The following is a 17,236-nucleotide window of genomic DNA, read 5'->3' as shown; positions in this document are numbered from 1 at the left end:
CTTGGTGGACCCCCTTCAGGGCAGTTTAACAGAGGAGCGACCAGCTGCCCCCCCAAAACCCCTCCAGCTAGGCCCAGCTGCTGCCTCCAGGCCCCTGAGGCCCCCGAGGAGGAAGGAGCCAGAAGCTGACCGGCCCTGTGCCCCCTGCCTCCCCCTGCCGTTCTTGCAGCCTGTGCATCTTCTGCGGAGAGAGGAGCGCCGCCTTCACGGAGGAGGGCCTGGACCTGCACTACTGGAAGCAGTGCCTCATGCTGACCAGATGTGGCCACTGCAGGCAGGTCAGGTGCCCGGAGCCACGCAGCGCTCGCCCTTCCAGAGTAGAGTTTCAGGGGACGCGGTGGGAAGCCACGGGCTGTCCGTCACGCTGGCACACGCGTGACTGCTTACAGCGGCCGAGCATCGTCCCGGGCACCCAGAGGTCACTGGTTCAATTCCTGGTTGGGACCCATGCCCGGGTTTCAGGGGCGTGGGGCAGGCAGCCAGTCAGTGACTCTCGTCACTGATGTTTCTTTTCCTCTCTCTAAATACATTTTTTTAAAAAATCATCCCAGGATAGACACCTGTGTAACCACCACCCAGGCCAAGGTGGCCCTCAAAGTCCAGCCACAGTCTTGGGTTCTGACACTACAATTAGTGCTGCTGCTTTGAGTTCTGTGTCGATAGAATCATACAGTATGTAACGATTCTGTGCCATGTTTGTTTTCTTTATCACAACTTACCCATCCAGTCTCCTGCTTTGGGAACAGGGCATGGAACCTGTGGCTGCACCGGGTTTCCGGGCCACGTGTCCTGCCGATGGCAGACTGGGCCCCCTGGCTGCCCTCTGTGAAGCATGTGCTCGTCTCTCGCCCGTGTTGGTCAGCTGCCAGTCTTTTCTTACTGACTTGTCCCTCTCTACATACCTGGTGTGAGCTCTGTGCGCTGGGCCACCGCCGCCAGGCCTGGCCTCTCCACTGCCGTGTCCCTGGACGAGCAGGAGCTTTCATCTGCTCGCTCTCCGCCTCCGTCTCCCCCATGGTTAACACCTTCTGTGTGCTGTTGAAATCTCCTCCTATCCAATTTTAACCCTTTCTCTGGTGCAGTAGGCCGGTTTTTTTTGGTGTTTTTATTGATTTCAGAGAGGAAGGGAGAGAGAAACGTGAATGATGAGAGTCATTGATCAGCTGCCTCCTACACGCCTCCTGGGGACCAAGCTCGCAACCCGGCAGGTGCCCTGACCGGGAACTAAACTGACAGGTTCATAGGTCAACGCTCAACCACTGAACCACACAAGCCGGGCTCAGTGGACCTTTTTTTGAAGGACTCCAAGGAGGATGCTCTCCCCTGTCCCCTCGGGGCTCTGTCCAGCTTCAACAGACCCCGTTGTCTGGGGCTGGCAGTGCCCACTCCTGGACCCAGCGTGCACACCTGGGGCTCCACAGGGGGTACAAGCCCACAGCATGAAGCTCAAGTGCACATGACCCCTCCTGTCAAAGCCATCAGCATGGTGGGCGCCCGTGACATGCCCTGTGCCCGTTTCTCTGCACAGCCTCAGAAGTGCCGGGAGCCAGGACGTTGCCTCTGAGCTGTCTCCCCTAACAAACGTCACTGCACTGAGCCGTGGCTCCCCCCACCCCAGCCCTTAGCAGCAGCCTAGATACTGAGGCAGCGCAACAGCATCCTTAATACTAGGACACCAAGGACATGGGTCTTCAGCCCCGTAAATAAATGACCACAGGAGCTCGGCAGGGGAGGACTCGGATGCGGTGTGCACCAACCTTCACCTTGACCAGCGGGAGCTCTGACGGTCTCGGCACCGGGACTCGGGGACAAGGGCAGGATATTCGTCGGTGTGCTCAGCAGTGTGTTCTGTATTTCGGACCCAGGTGGTTGAAATATCCAGCCTGACAGAGCACCTGCTGACAGAATGCGACAAAAAGGATGGGTTTGGAAAGTGCTACCGCTGCAGCGAGGCCATCCCCAAGGAGGAGCTGCCTGGGCACCTCAAAGCAAAGGACTGTGACCGTGAGTGCTCCCCGCGTGCCTGTGTCTGCCTCCCTGAGAGCCCACGCATCCCCGTGGGTGTCTCCTCGGTGCCTGTGTCCCCAGGACCCGCCCCAGGGGAGGCCCAGCTGCAGGCAGGCTGTTGGCCGTGTCTGCCGGGCGTCGCTGGGCACCCCTTGGCGCTCTGCCCCTCACCCAGGTTCTGCAGGATAACTGAGTCTTGCCTCACCCCATTTCAGCTGCCAAGCCAGAGAAGCTGGCCAACCGGTGCCCTCTGTGCCATGAGAACTTCGCCCCTGGAGAGGAGGTGAGGGCCTGGCCCGCAATGCCAGCACGGTCACGTCTGAGCAGTGTCCCCTCTGGTGCCTGGCTGCACGTCCCTCCACTGCACCTGTAACTGGCTGTGAGGAGGATCAGCCCTGGGGGACAGGTGCCCTGAGGGAGCCACTGTCTCCCATCTGTGCCGGGCCCTAGCTGGCATCACAGCCACATTCTGTAGCACTCTAGTCCCTTCTGATTAGGGAAAGTGAGCCTGGTCTGGTTTGGGAATTGTCCAGTTCCAGGCCCTCCTTCATGCCCTGGGACTCAGTGTGGAGTGGGCGTCGGGCCTCCTATCCCCTCTCCCTCTCCCGAGCGGCGCACACGAGCTGCAGCCTCCCTGTCTCCTCTCGTCCTAGCAGCTGGCGTGAGGGCTCCCACAGCAGACACTACCGGGCGGGGCTCGCAGGCTTCCTCGAGACTTGGTCTCCGCTGCGCAGCAGATGCCCACACGCTGAGGGGCTTAAATGCCCGCTTAGAGCCTCAGTTTCTGTGGCTCAGGAGTCTGGACATGCTCTGCCGGGATTCTCTGCTCAGGGCCCCACAGGCAGTGTCAGGCACGTTCTCGCCTGTGGCTCAAAGATCCTGTTCCAAGCCCCTCCCAGGGCCAGCAGGACTGGTCTGTCGTCGTAAGACCGGCCCTGGTGTTAACTCTAATCCTCCAAAGATTTTCCTTTGACTTTTACAGAGGGGCGGGGTAGGGGGGAGACACACCGATTGCCTCCCACACGCACCCCAACCAGGGCTTGGGATCGAACCCGTGAACTGTCTGCTCAGGCTGACGCTCTGAGCACACTGCCAGGGCTGAGACTTCTTTGGCTGTCAGCCAGGGGTTGCTCTCATGCCCTCAGCTCCTAGAGGCACCACAGTCCCCGAGCTGCATTGTCCCCCACCCTCCCACGTGACCAGTCTTACTGCTGTGCTCGAGGGGTTGGGAGGCAGGCAGTGTCTTGTAACTCGGGTCGGGCTGAGGCTCCGAGGGGGTGAGGCGCCTGCATACAGCAGCTGGCTGTGGGCGCCTCTGGCTGCATCTTTAACAGCAGGTGATGTGGGCTATGAGAGGGCCAGAGGCCCTCATCTGGTTCCATGCTGTGGCCTCTCATTTCAGGCGTGGAAAGCTCATCTGATGGGCCCCATGGGCTGCGTGATGAACCTGCGTAGGACGCATGTGCTGCACAAGGCTCCGGCTCCGCCACAAGGTGAGGACAGGCTGGGGCGCATCCCTCCACTGCCACTCAGCCAGGGGAGCGTCAGTCAGTGGCTTTCTGTCCTGGTGCCGGTTCCTTAAGGTAGAGATTTATGCCACTTAGAGTGCTTTATGAGAAAATTATATTTTTCATTAGAAAACTGTTTTGACTAGAAGGCCTGGGGTGCAGCCCTATCTTAGGAGTGTGAGAAAGGCGAGGCCATGAGCGAGAGGATGGGCATGGGAGCGGGTGTGTGAGCACCTGTGGCAGCCGCTGTGCAGGGGCTGCTCACCTGGCCTGATGCCGTCCTATGACCAAAGATGAGGCACAGGCAGGGCTGCCCAGGTCACAGCCAGGCAGTGACACTCCGGTCATGGGGCTGCCCTTCCTGTTTCTGCAGCTGAAATTTTTTTTTAATATACTTAGAGGAAGAGGTAGAAACATTGATAAGGGTCACTGATTGCCTCCTGCATGCCCACTAGTTGGGGAGGACCCCACAACCTGGACATGTGCCCTGACCAGGAATCAAACTGGTGACCCCCTGGTTCATAGGTCAACGCTCAACCACCGAGCCGCACCGACCAGGGCAGCAGCTGAATTTTTGAAGCCAAAAGTAGGCAAATGGCCATGGTCGTTCCTCTGACCCTTAGCATTTCCTCTGAGCTCTTGGTTCAGCCTCTTTCTCTGTCACGTGCACCTGCAGTGGCCACTTGAGGGCTGGGTGACCACTGTCCTCCGCTGATCCCGCCTTGGTCAGGCCAGCTCCCGCAGACAAGCAACGGGAGTGTCCCAGCCCCTCCTGCTCTGCCTCCCGTGTCTGCTGACACCCGCCTCTCTCTGTCACTGGGGCATGCACTTGATTCGTGTGTCAGTCTCCCTCCTGACATGGGGCCCGTGCTTTATCTTGTCGCCCCAGGCAAAGGCCCAGCCACAGCCAAGGCTGGGGCCTCGGTGACGAAGGCTGGAAGCAAGATCCCCACCCCGAAGGGTGGCCTGAGTAGGAGCTCTGGCAGGACCTACACGAAGCGATGACACGACAGCCACCCCTGGACTCCGTGCCAACAGAGCAGGTGTCCTGATTGTGAATGCGTCTCCTGAGAGTATCTGCGGCCTGGTGGCCCTGCTCCCCCCACTGTCCCACTCGGCTCCGTGTGTGGGGCTGACCAAGGCAGTGGCCCCGAGCTGGGACCTGCCCTCCTTCCCGTTCCCAGCCGTCAGGTGTCTGACTTTGTTGGCCTCGGGAGCCACAGACAGTAGCCGCGCTGTTGTAAGAGACCCTGAAACTGCTGCCCGGGGGAAGCTCACGGAAGCAGGTGCCAGGTCAGGGCAGCAGCAGCATGTGGCGGGTGTTCCGCAGGCACAGCACCCTCTTCCCTTGTGGCGTGGGGTGATCTCCGCAGACTTCACTGTGAACCTTTGTGTGTGGCCTGCCTCCTGCAGGAGCGTGGCAGGGCTGCGGTCACCGAGGGTCCGACAGGAGGGGGCGCTCGAACCCCCCGTGCCTTCTCCGCAGCAGGCTCTGCAGAGCCTGTTTTCCTCTATGGCTAGAAATAAAGGAAACAGCAGTTACCCAGAACTGGTCCCCTCCAGCACCTCTGGTCTCGGCCTGTCGCCCTCCCTCTCAAAGCCGTGTTGGAGTTGGAGCTGTAAGGTCCCTTTTCTCAAACACTCCGTGTAATACTTAAACCAAAACATCACTTAAAGTGATGAGACCAAACCTCAAAATCCGGTCCCCTCCCCAACCCCCTCCCCACGGAGGTGTCGACTTGCCTCTTCAGGGGCCGTGGGGAAAGCCTGTGTCTGTCTGCGATCAGCTGGGCCATGCCTGGTGTCTTGCTGTCCAGACCTGTGCCCCCCGGGGTGCTCAGTCCACTGGAGACCCCGGGAAGCTGACCCTCTCCATCCCGTCCTCTGACCAGGGAAGGGTCCGCTGTCCGCTTCCTCCTGAGTGTCCCGGGGCCGGCTGTCAGTGTCAGAAGTGTGTGGAGTTGATGAAATTTGTACCACACAGTAGTGTAAATGTTGCTAGTGCCCAGCCCTGTGACACGAGCGTCTATAAACAAATAGGTATTTGAGCAGCACACCCCCGGCTGTGAGCGACCGTGGACTTGCACTAATCAGTTGCTACTTCTGATAAATTAATGACTCCTCCTAGGGTTGACTAGAAATACTGAGCGAGACTGACCAACAGGGTTACCTTTACAAAATGCTAAAATAAGTATGGAGAGACGATGTAAAACTGCTCGACCTAGGGGCGTACAGATGTCAGGATGATCACAAAACAATCCTCCTTGGCTTCTAAAAGGTGTTGGCCATTTTCTAATCCGCTTTTGAAGTACAAAGAAAACGCCTTTTAAAACACAATGGGACTAACCAAGAAATTTTTTCTCCAAAACTTAAATGTTTTCTTATTGTAACGTAAAAATATTTAGTTTTTAGTGACTGACAAAGTTGGGTGCATTTGAAAGTTAGCGATTAGCCTTGCCCTGGCCCGTGTGGTTGCTGGTTGGGCACTGTCCTGGGCTCCAAAAGGGTGGGTTCAAGGCCTGGTCAGGGCACAAGCCCCAGTTGTGGGCTCGATCCCAGGGGCCAGCAAATCACTGTTCCGCTCTCACATTGATGTTTCTCTCTCCCTCTCCCTTCCCCTCTAAAAACATTTTTAAAAATAAAATTGGGTTAGTTTTGCTGGTTACAGAGGCATCACGAGTTTGTGGTGAAATGCTCCACGGCAGTGGTTTGTGGCTGTGAAAGCTTTACAGTGATACACTAACGAGGAACCAATAAAGGGTGAAAACGCAAAGGGAACTAGGAGCTCCGCTGGCCACTGATAAATATCTGCATTGGGAACAGTAATAGTTGAATTCTTATTCATGAGTGTGTTGTAACTTATTTTCATATTTCAGAATTTTCTAAAAGAATTACATCTATAAATTGGCATTAGAATGAAAATGTAAATCCTTCTAATGAAAATTTGCAACTTTTTAATGTTTTGACAGTTTTATTTCAGGTTCCAGAGTTATAAAATATGCGAATAATATTTTTGTTGCTGTTTCCAGACTTAGTTAAGTCACCCTGAGAATATTCACATTAATAAAAAGATCACTAAGTATTTGTTGCCTTTATTTCCAGATCATGATTAAAAAGCAGTTCGTAGCCCTGAACAGTTTGCTCGGTGGTCGGAGCGTCAGCCGCGGGCGGGAGGGTCCGGGTTTGAGTCGGGGCGCGGGGCCGGCCGTGGCTCCGTCCGCCGGCTGTGGCCCCGTCGCCCCGCCCCGCCCCCACCCTCTGAAAAAGCAGCGGGAGGGGGTCCCGGGGGAGGGTGAGAGGCCCGCGAGCAGCTGCCCTTCCCGCGGCCGCCGCGGCTGACCAAGGGCACTGGCGGTCAGTGGCCGCGGGAGCCTGGCCCTGAGGGGCTATTTGCCAAAGTGGATTCGCTGCTGAAGAGCCCACACGGTGTGGGCTGCGGGCGGCCGGAGAGGTCGCCGCCCGGTGCGCGCTGGGGGCCGGGCGGCTGCTCCCCCGGAGCTCCGGGCGCCACGCTCGGGCCGCTCCCGCCGCCTGGGCCCGTCCGGCGGGGCCGAGGGGCCGGGGGGCCGGGGGCCGGCGGCCGGCGCGGGGCAGCGGGACGTGCGGGCGGCAGCCGCGCCGCCAGGGCCGCGTCCTCCGCGGGCGCTCCCGGCGCCCACTTTCCACAGCGTGGAACCAGCCGCGCCCGCCTCCCGCCGACCGCGCCCACGGCCCGGGGGCCCCCCCACAGGCCGCCGCCTGGAGGCCACGTGCCCCGAGGCCGCCCCGCCCCCGGCGGCCGGGAGCCCACTCGCCGCCCTCGGCCTCCCGTCCTCCCCGCGCAGAGCCCTTCGGCCCGGGGCAGCCACGGCGCGGGCGCAGGCGGGACGGTCCCGGCCCCGGCCCCGGGCTCCGAGCTCCGGGCTCCGCCCAGCGGGGCCGCGACGGGCGGGGGCGGGCGGGGCGGGGCCCGGGCCCGGGCCCGGACTCAACCCGCCGAGCAGAAGCGCGGCCGGAACCTCCGGCGCCCAGGTAGTCCAAGCGCCCGAGCGCGTCCTCCGCAGCTCCTTCCGGTCGGAGCCGGATGTGACGTCACTCGCGCCGGAAGTGCCGCGGCGTGCCCCGGGCGCGCCGGGCCGGGCTGCGGAAGCCGCGGCGCGATGGCGGCGGCGGCGGTGTCTGAGGCCTGGCCCGAGCTGGACCTGGCGGAGCAGCAGCGGCGGCGGGAGCTGCAGCTGACGGGGCCCACGCTGGAGGAGCGCGTGCGGGCGGCGGGCGGGCGGCTGCCGCCGCGGCTCTTCTCGCTGACGCTGCTGCACTACCTGGAGGTGAGCGGCTGCGGCAGCCTGCGCGAGCCGGGCCCGGGCCTGGCGCAGGGCCTCCCGCAGCTGCAGAGCCTCGTGCTGCGGCGCAACGCGCTGGGCCCCGGCCTGAGCCCCGAGCTCGGCCCGCTGCCCGCGCTGCGCGTGCTCGACCTGTCGGGCAACGCGCTGGAGGCCCTGCCGCCGGGCCAGGGCCTGGGCCCCGCCGAGCCGCCGGGCCTCCCGCAGCTGCAGAGCCTCAACCTCAGCGGCAACCGGCTGCGCGAGCTGCCCGCCGACCTGGCGCGCTGCGCCCCGCGCCTGCAGACCCTCAACCTCACCGGCAACCGCCTGGACTCCCTGCCCGCCGAGCTCTTCCGCCCCGGCGCGCTGCCGCTGCTCAGCGAACTGGCGGCCGCCGACAACTGCCTGCGGGAGCTCAGCCCCGACATCGCGCACCTGGCCTCGCTCAAGGTCAGCGGGGCCCCGGTGCGGGCAGGGTGGGCGCCGGGCCTGGGAGGCCGTCCCCCCCCCCCCAATCTGTGCCCTCAAGTCGCCCCGCACGGGTCCCAGCTGGACTTCCGCGCCTAACACCCCGCGTCCTCTCTGTGAGCAAACCTGGCTTCCTTCTCAGGTCGGAGCCCGTCTGCAGCAGGGCCCGTGGCTGAATGTTTGTATCTCAAGCATTTGTGAAATGACCAAATGAGCCTTTTGGAGGGGCCGCCCAGACATGGCTGCGGGTTGTGAAATGACTAGAATTTGCATAATGCCACGCGGTGTGACTTTATGTACATTTCGCTTGACCCCCCCCCCCCCCCCACACACACACACACACACGCACAACAGCCCTGGACAGTAGGGTTATTATTCCTGTTTTCCAGAAGGCTGGAGAGGGTTGCCCAGAGTAAACAGCATGTGATGTGGGTTTTCCTGTGGACTGCAGTGTCTGGGTGGGGTCTGCTCACATATCCATCTTGGGTCTCCAGGCCCCAGGTTAATGCTGGGCTCACAGCAGGTGCCCGCGGAGCCACCACCTCACTCCGGTCTGCAGGCGCTTGTCCAGTGTTCTTTCCCCTGTCCTTTTCACTGTGTTTCTTTCCCCTATTTTTCATACTTTTAATGCATATGTTTCTCAAACAGTAAAATGTGTGTACAGTTTAGCAACTGATCTATTTGCAGGGGAAATTGCTCTTAAGATGTTGCCAACTGATCTTACAAATACATCTATATCTCTGTGTAAAGATATATCTATATAAAGATAGTACGTGTATGTGTGTGTGCGCCCACGCATACGCGTGCACAGGTTTGTGTAGAGTTAAGAAAAATAGATGAGCCCCCTCTGCAGAATGACATGTGCTTGCTGGCATTTCCGGGAAGAAGCTGCGGCAGATGAGGCGCTTAGGGGCTCAGGTATATGGGACACGGTGTACAGCACTCTCTACTCCATCTCCATCTGATAGATCTCTTGTTCTTGCAGAAAGTTGATGTTCTAGGCGTGTGGCTCAGTCTTGCATCTTGTGAGCACACAGTTCTATCTCTTAGAGCCTGTGGTGTTTTTTCTGTCCAACCCTCTGTGGTACCACCCAGTCGAGTTGGCATCTCTATTGTGTCCAAACACCCTCCTCTGTGGCAAAGGGTGGTCTCATTTATTCAGTCCCCTCACCTGATCCATCCTGTTCAGCATCTTTAGACTCCCATTGGATTTCTGTCATGCGAAGGGACCTGTTTCTCAGAGAATACCATGCGGGACTACTTGGAATCCTATTTGGGCTTAGATATCCTGGTGGGGGGGTGACATTTTCTAAAATGCCTCCATGAGGGATGCAGTGAGGAGCTGCACTGCTGCCCACGTGCGGGGGTGTGGAGGGCAGAGGTGTTCTGTGTCCTTCCTGGTGCCCTGGGAACACAGCTGGAGTGGAGGAAATGGGAAGCATGGGTTTCAGCTCAGTCTACCCACCTGTGAGACACAGACGGGCGAGTGTGTAGTTAAGAGAAATAGGTGAGCCCCCCCCTTAGCATGTTTAACTTAAAAAACCTTAACATCACTTTGTGGGGCACCTCTCATCTGAAGGACTCATTTGTCATAAGCCAATTGCTCATTCCCCTGTCCCTTGCTGTCTTGTTCCTCTGACCATTTACCTGTAACGTTGCTGTAGCTGTGACCCCCAGGAAGCTGAGGGTCAGACAGGTGTTGGGTGGGGCTTGTGTAGTTGTCTCTGGCTGTGTTATTGCTCTAAGACTGGCTGAAAACAGCAGTCATTTTGGTTGCTAACGATTCTCCAAGTTCTTGGGCTCAGAGGGAAAGTCCCTGCCTTCTGTGGATCGTGTGTGGCTGGTCCAGCTGGCTGCAGGCTCAGGGCCAGCTCGGCTGGAGTGTCGGACAGCTGGGCTTCTCTCCACGTCAGCTCGGGACCTCTCCCTCCCAGCAAGACAGTCTGACCTCTCACATGGCAGCTCAGGGCTCCTCAGAGCAGGAAGGCAGAGCTGCCAGGGTCTCTTCATCACGCAGGCAGACACATCCCAGCCACCCAGCCACCCAGCCAGCCGTGTTTTCCTGCAGTGGTGAGGATGACGCCAGTGGAGTCGGCAGGCTGTTTGGCCAAAGCCCCTTTGGACAGTGCAGGGACTGCAGAGCCAGTGTGTGCCGACAGGGCTGCATGCAGACCAGCCCAGCCTGACCTGAGACAGGAGCCCTCCCCTGCTCTCCCAGCTTGGGGCAAGCAAGGGGCACACGGGCACATGGGCCCTGCCGGCCCCATCCTCCAACCCAATCTTTTCCAATGCCAGAGGCTGGCTTCTTAGGGCAGTGTGCAGGCTGCCATCCTGGGCCCAGGACCTGGCACTATCATGGTGGCTGTGGGTTAGGATTCAAAGGCTGAGTGCAGGCTCCGCCTCCTGATGGGAGGAGCTGCCAGGGGAGTGGGAGGGGAGATACAGTCTATCTGCCCCCACCCTATCCAGTCTAGCCTGAGTGGCAAAAGGCCTGGAGAGTAGGCAGGTGGCCATGCAGTGGCCCCTCTGCTGCTCGGTCCTAGTGGTGACTGAAGGCCAAATCTGGCTTACTTTGTGCCCTTTCATTCCTGTTCTGAGTACAAGGTTGACCCCTGCTCTACAGGGGCAGACAGTGGGCCCCAGCACCCTCCTGGGTCACAGCAGGGCCTGTGACCCCAGCAGTGTTAGCACCAGTTCCCACTTGCTGCCCGGGCTGTGTCAGTGTGGGGGGAGAGTACGTTTCTCCTGTGTGCTCGGTTAGCATGTTTAACTTAAAAAACCTTAGCACCACTTTGTGGGGCACCTGTCATCTGAAAGACTCGTTTTTCATAAGCCAATTGATTGTTCCCCTGTCCCTTGCTGTCTTGTTCCTCTGACCATCCATCCACCCACCTAAAATGTTGCTGTAGCTGTGACCCCAAGGAAGCTGAGGGGCAGACAGGTGTTTCCTAGAGACCACTGGCCATGCCAGCAGCTCCTTCCCCCAGAGAAGCCGCCTTGATCACTGCTGGTGGTGCTGGTGAGGGGCTGGGAGAGGTGCCGCGGCGCGTGGTGTGTCCTGTCCCGGAGCTGGGCCGGAGTCCAGGAGTCTGATGGGCTCTCCCTGCCTTGCAGACACTGGACCTTTCCAACAACCAGCTGAGCGAGATCCCCGCGGAGCTGGCTGACTGCCCCAAGCTCAAGGAGGTCAACTTCCGCGGGAACAGGCTGAAGGACAGACGCCTGGAGAAGATGGTCAGCAGCTGCCAGACCAAGTCCATCCTGGAGTACCTGAGGGTGGGCGGCAGGGGCTGCGGCAAGGGCAAGGGCAAGGCCGAGCCCGAGAAGGAAGAGAGCCGGAGAAAGAGGAGGGAGAGGAGGAAGCGGGAGGGGGGTGAGGGCGAGGAGGAGGTGGGTGAGGCCAGCCAGCTGCTGCTCAGGGTGCTACATGTCTCCGAGAACCCCGCCCCGCTGACCGTCACGGCCAGCCCGGAGGTCAGGGACGTCCGGCCATTCATCGTGGGGGCTGTCGTAAGGGGCATGGACCTGCACACCGGGAACTCACTCAAGCGCTTCCTCGCCTCTCAGGTGGGTGCAGGTGGCCAGCGGACGGGTGGGGATGAGAATGTGGGAAGTGACCTTGTCCTGTCACCTTTGTGTGCCTAAGTTTCCTTGCCTGGGAAATGGGAACATAACAGGATGTTGGTGAGCGTGGCTCAGGCAGTGTGTGCTGTGAGCAGGAGGGACCTGCCTCAGGCCACAGGGCTGTCGGGCAGCCGAGTGCACTGGGCGCGTCTCGGGCACCTTGCACAGACAGAACCCTGTATGCCTGGGGGGTGCCCCGGGTGGAAGGGCCCTTCCTCCTGCTCTTCACCCACAGCTCTCAGAGTTGAGCCGTATTTCTTTCAATTTTTATCTTTTTTATTCCTCACCTGAAGATATTTTTCCCATTGATTTTGGGGAAAGAGAGAAACATGTGAGAGAGAGACATTGATTGGTTGCCTCCCACATGCCCCAACCGGGAGCAGAGGTCGAGCCTGCAGCCCAGGTATGTGCCCTTGGCCAGAATCAAACCCGGGGCCCTTCAGTCTGTGGCCCGATGCTCTATCCACTGAGCCACACCAGCCAGGGCTTTTATTGCTTTTTTTTTTTTTTTTTCCCTAGAGAGAGTGGGAGGGGGAGAGAGACACACACATCGATTGGGTGCCTCCCCACCAAGGCTGGGAATCTAACCTGCAACCCAGGTACATGCCCCTGACTGGGAATAAAACCAGAGACCTGCCAGTTTGAGAGCCGGCACTCTGAGGCACGCTGGCCAGGGCAAACCCTATTTCTGAAGATGGTTTTGTTGCCATGGGAAGTCGGTGTCCCTCCAGTTTCTGAGATTTTGGTGGAGTTTCTGGTTTCTGTGATACGTGACAGTTTAGTTTCACTCGAGATGGTATCAGAATCGTTGATTCCTGCCAGCATTTCCCATGAGAATCGTTCACTCGTTTAGGTTTTAGCGAGACAAGCTTCCTGATGGGTTGTGTTCCTTGCTGTGTGCCTAGCTCTTGAAATAAAAGGCACCTCTTTGACATGAGTGAGACCCTGAGTGGCCCTGCGGGGACAGAGGTGGCTCTGGATGTTGTGTCTCAGGGAGGAAGCAAAAGGCACACAAAGCCAGGTGTTTTTAAGCCGTAGATTTTAGTGCAGGATAGGTTCTTTGAAGCCTCAAATATTGTGTTCTAGAGTCAGGGAGAAGACATTTTGTGGGTAAAGGAATAAAACTGTTTTCCAAGGATGGTTTCACAAAATGGGTATTTGGCTGGGAGTCTGCGGTGCCAAGTGGGCTGGGCAGCTCCTGCCCCTGCAGGTTCGCCGGTGCCTTGTGCTGGGCACACTGAGCTTTGCTCACCTGCGAATTCGTGTTGCAGACGAAGCTCCACGAGGACCTCTGTGAGAAACGGACAGCAGCCACCATCGCGACCCATGACCTCCACACCGTCCGGGGTCCGCTGCTGTACACCACCCGCCTGCCGCAGGACCTCAAGGTGACACGGCACCCCTTCTGGGTTTGCAGTCTGAATGTTCCTTTGTGTGTTTCAAGAAAGTACATGTTGTGTCAGAGCGTTTTAAGGTAGAGTCATGCGGCACTCCTCACAGGTACCCAGCACAACTCAGGGCAGGCCCTGCTCACAGTCACTCCGACAGCTCAGGGCCCTGCTCACAGTCACTCCGACAGCACAGGGCCCTGCTCACAGTCACTCCAACAGCACAGGCCCTGCTCACAGTCACTCCACCAGCTTAGGGCCCTGCTCATAGTCACTCCGACAGCTCAGAGCAGGCTCCTAGGCACCTTGGGAAGCAAGCTCCTCAAGGGAAGTCAGAACTTGAAAGTGATTTTCATTTGCTCACTGACTTAGAACCAAAAACGTGTGGTTTGTATCCCAGTTGCAAAACCCCTGTGTGGGTCTGGCTTCAGTGAGCTGTCCCGTCGAGGTCCTGCCCTGTTCTGTTGACCTCTGCACAGGGCCCTGAGGTCCTGGGCAGGGAGGGTCCCAGTGCCCCCTGCCTGCCTGCCCCCCCTGAGGCCCTGCTGCTACCTGTCCTCGGTCTTCCAGAATCTATAGCCTTGGAAACGCAGCTCTGTGTTGGGCGAGTTCAAGGTTAAGCCCAGTTTCAGAAGGACTGGAATGTGTGGGCATTTGGGCTCCTAAGTGACTCTGAAGGCACGTGTGACCACGCAAGATGCAGGGGCAGAACTGTCAGCTGTGGGGCAGCTGTGGCCTCTCCATGGAGGGTGACAGAGGAGGGGCGGGGCCACATGCTCAGAGTGAGTGAAAGGATGGGGGGTGTGGCCGCGAGTGTGTCCACATGAGCTGACTGGAGGTTTCACCCTAAAGATCGCCCCCCTGGGGCGCAAAGAAGTCAAGGCTAAGGACCTGGTTCGGCAGCTGCAGTTGGAGGCCGAGGAGCACCGCAAGCAGAAGAAGCGGCAGACAGTCTCAGGCCTGCACAGGTGGGCAGGGCGCAGGGGGCAGCAGGGTGTCCCAACGTGCCGTCCTCTGTCATTCACTGCCAGCTAGGAAGCTCCTGAAGTTGCCAAAACTTGAGAAATCTCCCCAGAGCTCATTCCCTCACCTGTTAGGGACTCATGTGAGGTGAGAGGCACTCCTCTTAGACCCGCATCTCGGGGGCATGTGGGGATTGGATGCCATGCCCGAGGGAGCCTGTGTGAGGACGGAAGTCCTGTGCCACCTCAGGAGGGTGGCCCCCGGGACGGCACCAAGGATGCAGGTGGGGGAGAGAACCACATCTCCCACCAGCCCCAGGGAGACCACCAAACCCACAGCATTTTACCCAGAAGTCACACAGTTGAGAAACGTCCCTGAGGCCACAGTCCTGCCTCCTTAGCCCAGCTGCCATCCCTGTGTACACAGGCTTCGGACGTTCCTTCCCTTGAGCTGTTGGACGTGCCCTGGATCTCACTGGTGTAAAGAGCTGTGATTTGCCCAGTTTAACCTGCAGGTGCGTTGTGGCAGCTTCGCTGTAACGGGTTTCTCCTCAGATACCTCCACCTGCTGGATGGGAAAGAGCAATACCCTTGCCTAGTGGATGCCGATGGTGACGTCATTTCCTTCCCGCCCATAACCAACAGTGAGAAGACGAAGGTGGGTTGTCTGCAAACATCCCTGTGTCTGTTCCCGTAAGCCTGGGGCTGTGCGGGGCCCTTGCCTGGGCCACACCACGTCTTCGTGCGCGTAGCCTCCCGGGGCGCCTGTGCACAGGAAGGCGGTGGTCTGGGCTTGAGGGACACCGATTATGAGGGTTTCCTCAGATTAAACGCGGCAGTTGCTGGTATCTACTTTTGATAACTTTACTCTTTTCTGAAATCTTCCTGATTCCTTTTTAAGATCAAGAAAACAACTTCTGACTTGTTTTTGGAAGTGACAAGTGGGACGAGTCTGCAGATCTGCAAAGACGTCATGGATGCCCTTGTCCTGGTGAGTAACTGGCCCTCCCAGGCCACGGGCCACGGGGACCACACATGTCCCGTGCCCTCCACATGGCCCCTCCTACCGTGGTCTGTGTTGCAAAGCATCTTCCCAGGGTCGCTTCTAATCTTTGGGTTAAGGAGAGATTTTTCATTTGCAGAAAATCGCAGAACTCAACAGATACACTTTAGAAAATAAAGAGACGGAATCTGTCTCGGATTCTGAAGCTGACGCCCCCTCTGGACCAGCTCCGGATCCCAGGCCGAACCCTAGTGCTGAGAAGGACGGGAGTGCCCCCCTGGTGGTGGAGCAGGTCCGGGTGGTGGATGAGGAGGGGCACCTGAGGGTGGTGTACCCATCCAAGACGGACCTGGGCACCGCTGCCTCCCACGTGACCGTGATCCGCTGAGGTGCCCGCTCCTCCCGACGCCTGACAGCTTTGCCTCTGCAGGGCTCACGTGCAGTGGTTGTAAATTGTTCATCACACTGTCCTCTCCCCCTCGGCGTTTTTTAAGCTGTCTCCCTTCTTTGTCCAGTTTCCAGAAGATTCTGCCGTAATGGCGTGCCACGTCGTCATGAGCTTAAATTGTCCTGCCTCTGCAGCTCTTACTAATTAAGGCTTTTGGTGAAATTATTCAAATGGTGGAATGGAGCACACTGTTCAGAAGGTGCTTAAGTCGCGGAGACACGGGCTGCTGGTGGGAAGAGGCCCTGCGGGTCAGATGCTCAGGTCTAGCCGGAGACGCTGCGTGGCCTCATGTTCTCCAGCCTGCAGTGAAGCAGTCCTTTTGTAAAAATGTAGTTTTTCAGTAAATTTCTCAACGTTGCTGTTGGACACTTAGGGGGTGGAGATGTGAAGAGCCTACTGGCAGAGCCCCTCATCTGAGTGCCTGCTGGGCCGGCCAGGGGGTGAGAAGAATCAGTGGGATTCTTTTGTAAGTGAGCCCCACGGTGATGAACAGTCATCAGGACCCGCATCTTATGAAATATGCAGGTTTCCATCACAAAATGGGCTTCACGGACTGACAGGACTGTCCCTCTATGACCTATCAGCTGTCGGAGGGCCATGGGCAGGATGGCAGAGGCGGGAGGTGTGTGCCAGGTGGATGGGTCTGTGGCATCTTACACTGTAGGCGTTTCCAGTTTTGAATGTCTTGGCCATAAACCATCTGTGTCTATCAGTGTTTGTTTGAGCGCACGCGGGGGCCCCTTCCCGGAGCCAGAACATTCTTATGTCCAGGGAGCCAGCTGGCTAGAGCTCTACTGGCCTCCCTGGTTCAGACCTGGCTGGAGCATGAGAAACGGACACCTCAGGTTTTGCTGCTTAGGGACACCACTTACTCGGCCTTTAACCTGGAAGATTTGTTTTGTTGATTTGGGGGGAGCGTTTAGCCATCAGAACCAGACATGCGCAAGGCCTGGGACCCTGCATGGGAGACCTGAGCAGAACCTTGTGGGTCCCTGAGCTCGGCCAGCCTGCTCTGTAGGACCTGGTGGGGTGGCCTGAGACCTGGGCCTGTCTCGTGACCACCAAGCCTTCCCATCGTTGACCCTGCTGAAATGGGCAAGCCAGTGACTGCTCCCTTCTGCCCTGCGCCCCCACCCCCCACCCCGAGCCTGCCAAGTGTCCCTGGCTTGTCCTTTCAGGACCCTCAAGCAGTCAGGGCTGCTGACACTAGCTGGCACAGGGTCTGCAGGTCACAGTGGAGCCCTGGCAGGAGCTCTGGGTGGAGGTAAGGACACAGCCAGGGCTCCCGGGCCTCGTGTTTCAGTGGCCACATCATGTCACATGCAGATCCCCCTGTCCAGCAGATCATCCCTTCCTAACCTATGTCAGGAGGCTGGACAGTGGCAGCAGGATCCTGTCCCCTCCTCTCCCTGACCACCTCGGGGGCCCTAAGGACTGTGCCCAGTACAGGGCCCAGGGCCCTGGGACCAAAGCCACTTTGGTACAGCTGGGGCCCTGGGGGATCAGGTCTCAGAGGCCCCATGT

At 58.6% G+C, this 17,236-nt stretch overlaps 2 protein-coding genes across 2 annotated transcripts in view; both read left to right on the top strand.

Annotated features, from left to right (window-relative positions):
• The window catches only part of CEP104 (centrosomal protein 104), a 29,295-nt gene extending 22,644 nt beyond the window's left edge, over positions 1 to 6,651 (top strand). The window contains exons 18-22 of the mRNA XM_016213541.2: positions 170 to 278; positions 1,866 to 2,004; positions 2,223 to 2,290; positions 3,410 to 3,500; positions 4,405 to 6,651. Coding sequence (XP_016069027.2) covers positions 170 to 278; positions 1,866 to 2,004; positions 2,223 to 2,290; positions 3,410 to 3,500; positions 4,405 to 4,520 — 523 coding nt within the window. The 3' untranslated portion in view covers positions 4,521 to 6,651. The remainder of the gene's footprint in view (positions 1 to 169; positions 279 to 1,865; positions 2,005 to 2,222; positions 2,291 to 3,409; positions 3,501 to 4,404) is intronic.
• Positions 6,652 to 7,654: 1,003 nt separating this feature from the next.
• On the top strand, positions 7,655 to 16,594 carry LRRC47 (leucine rich repeat containing 47). The gene is made up of 7 exons (XM_016213528.2): positions 7,655 to 8,269; positions 11,402 to 11,854; positions 13,183 to 13,299; positions 14,152 to 14,267; positions 14,817 to 14,919; positions 15,163 to 15,252; positions 15,404 to 16,594. The coding sequence occupies exons 1-7, from the start codon at positions 7,655 to 7,657 to the stop codon at positions 15,650 to 15,652; spliced, it is 1,743 nt and encodes a 580-aa protein (XP_016069014.2). The 3' UTR covers positions 15,653 to 16,594.
• The last annotated feature ends 642 nt before the right edge of the window (positions 16,595 to 17,236 follow it).

This window comes from Miniopterus natalensis, chromosome 9 (assembly GCF_054644295.1).
Source record: "Miniopterus natalensis isolate mMinNat1 chromosome 9, mMinNat1.hap1, whole genome shotgun sequence".
NCBI lineage: Eukaryota > Metazoa > Chordata > Mammalia > Chiroptera > Miniopteridae > Miniopterus > Miniopterus natalensis.
This window is presented reverse-complemented; position numbering and strand designations above follow the sequence as displayed.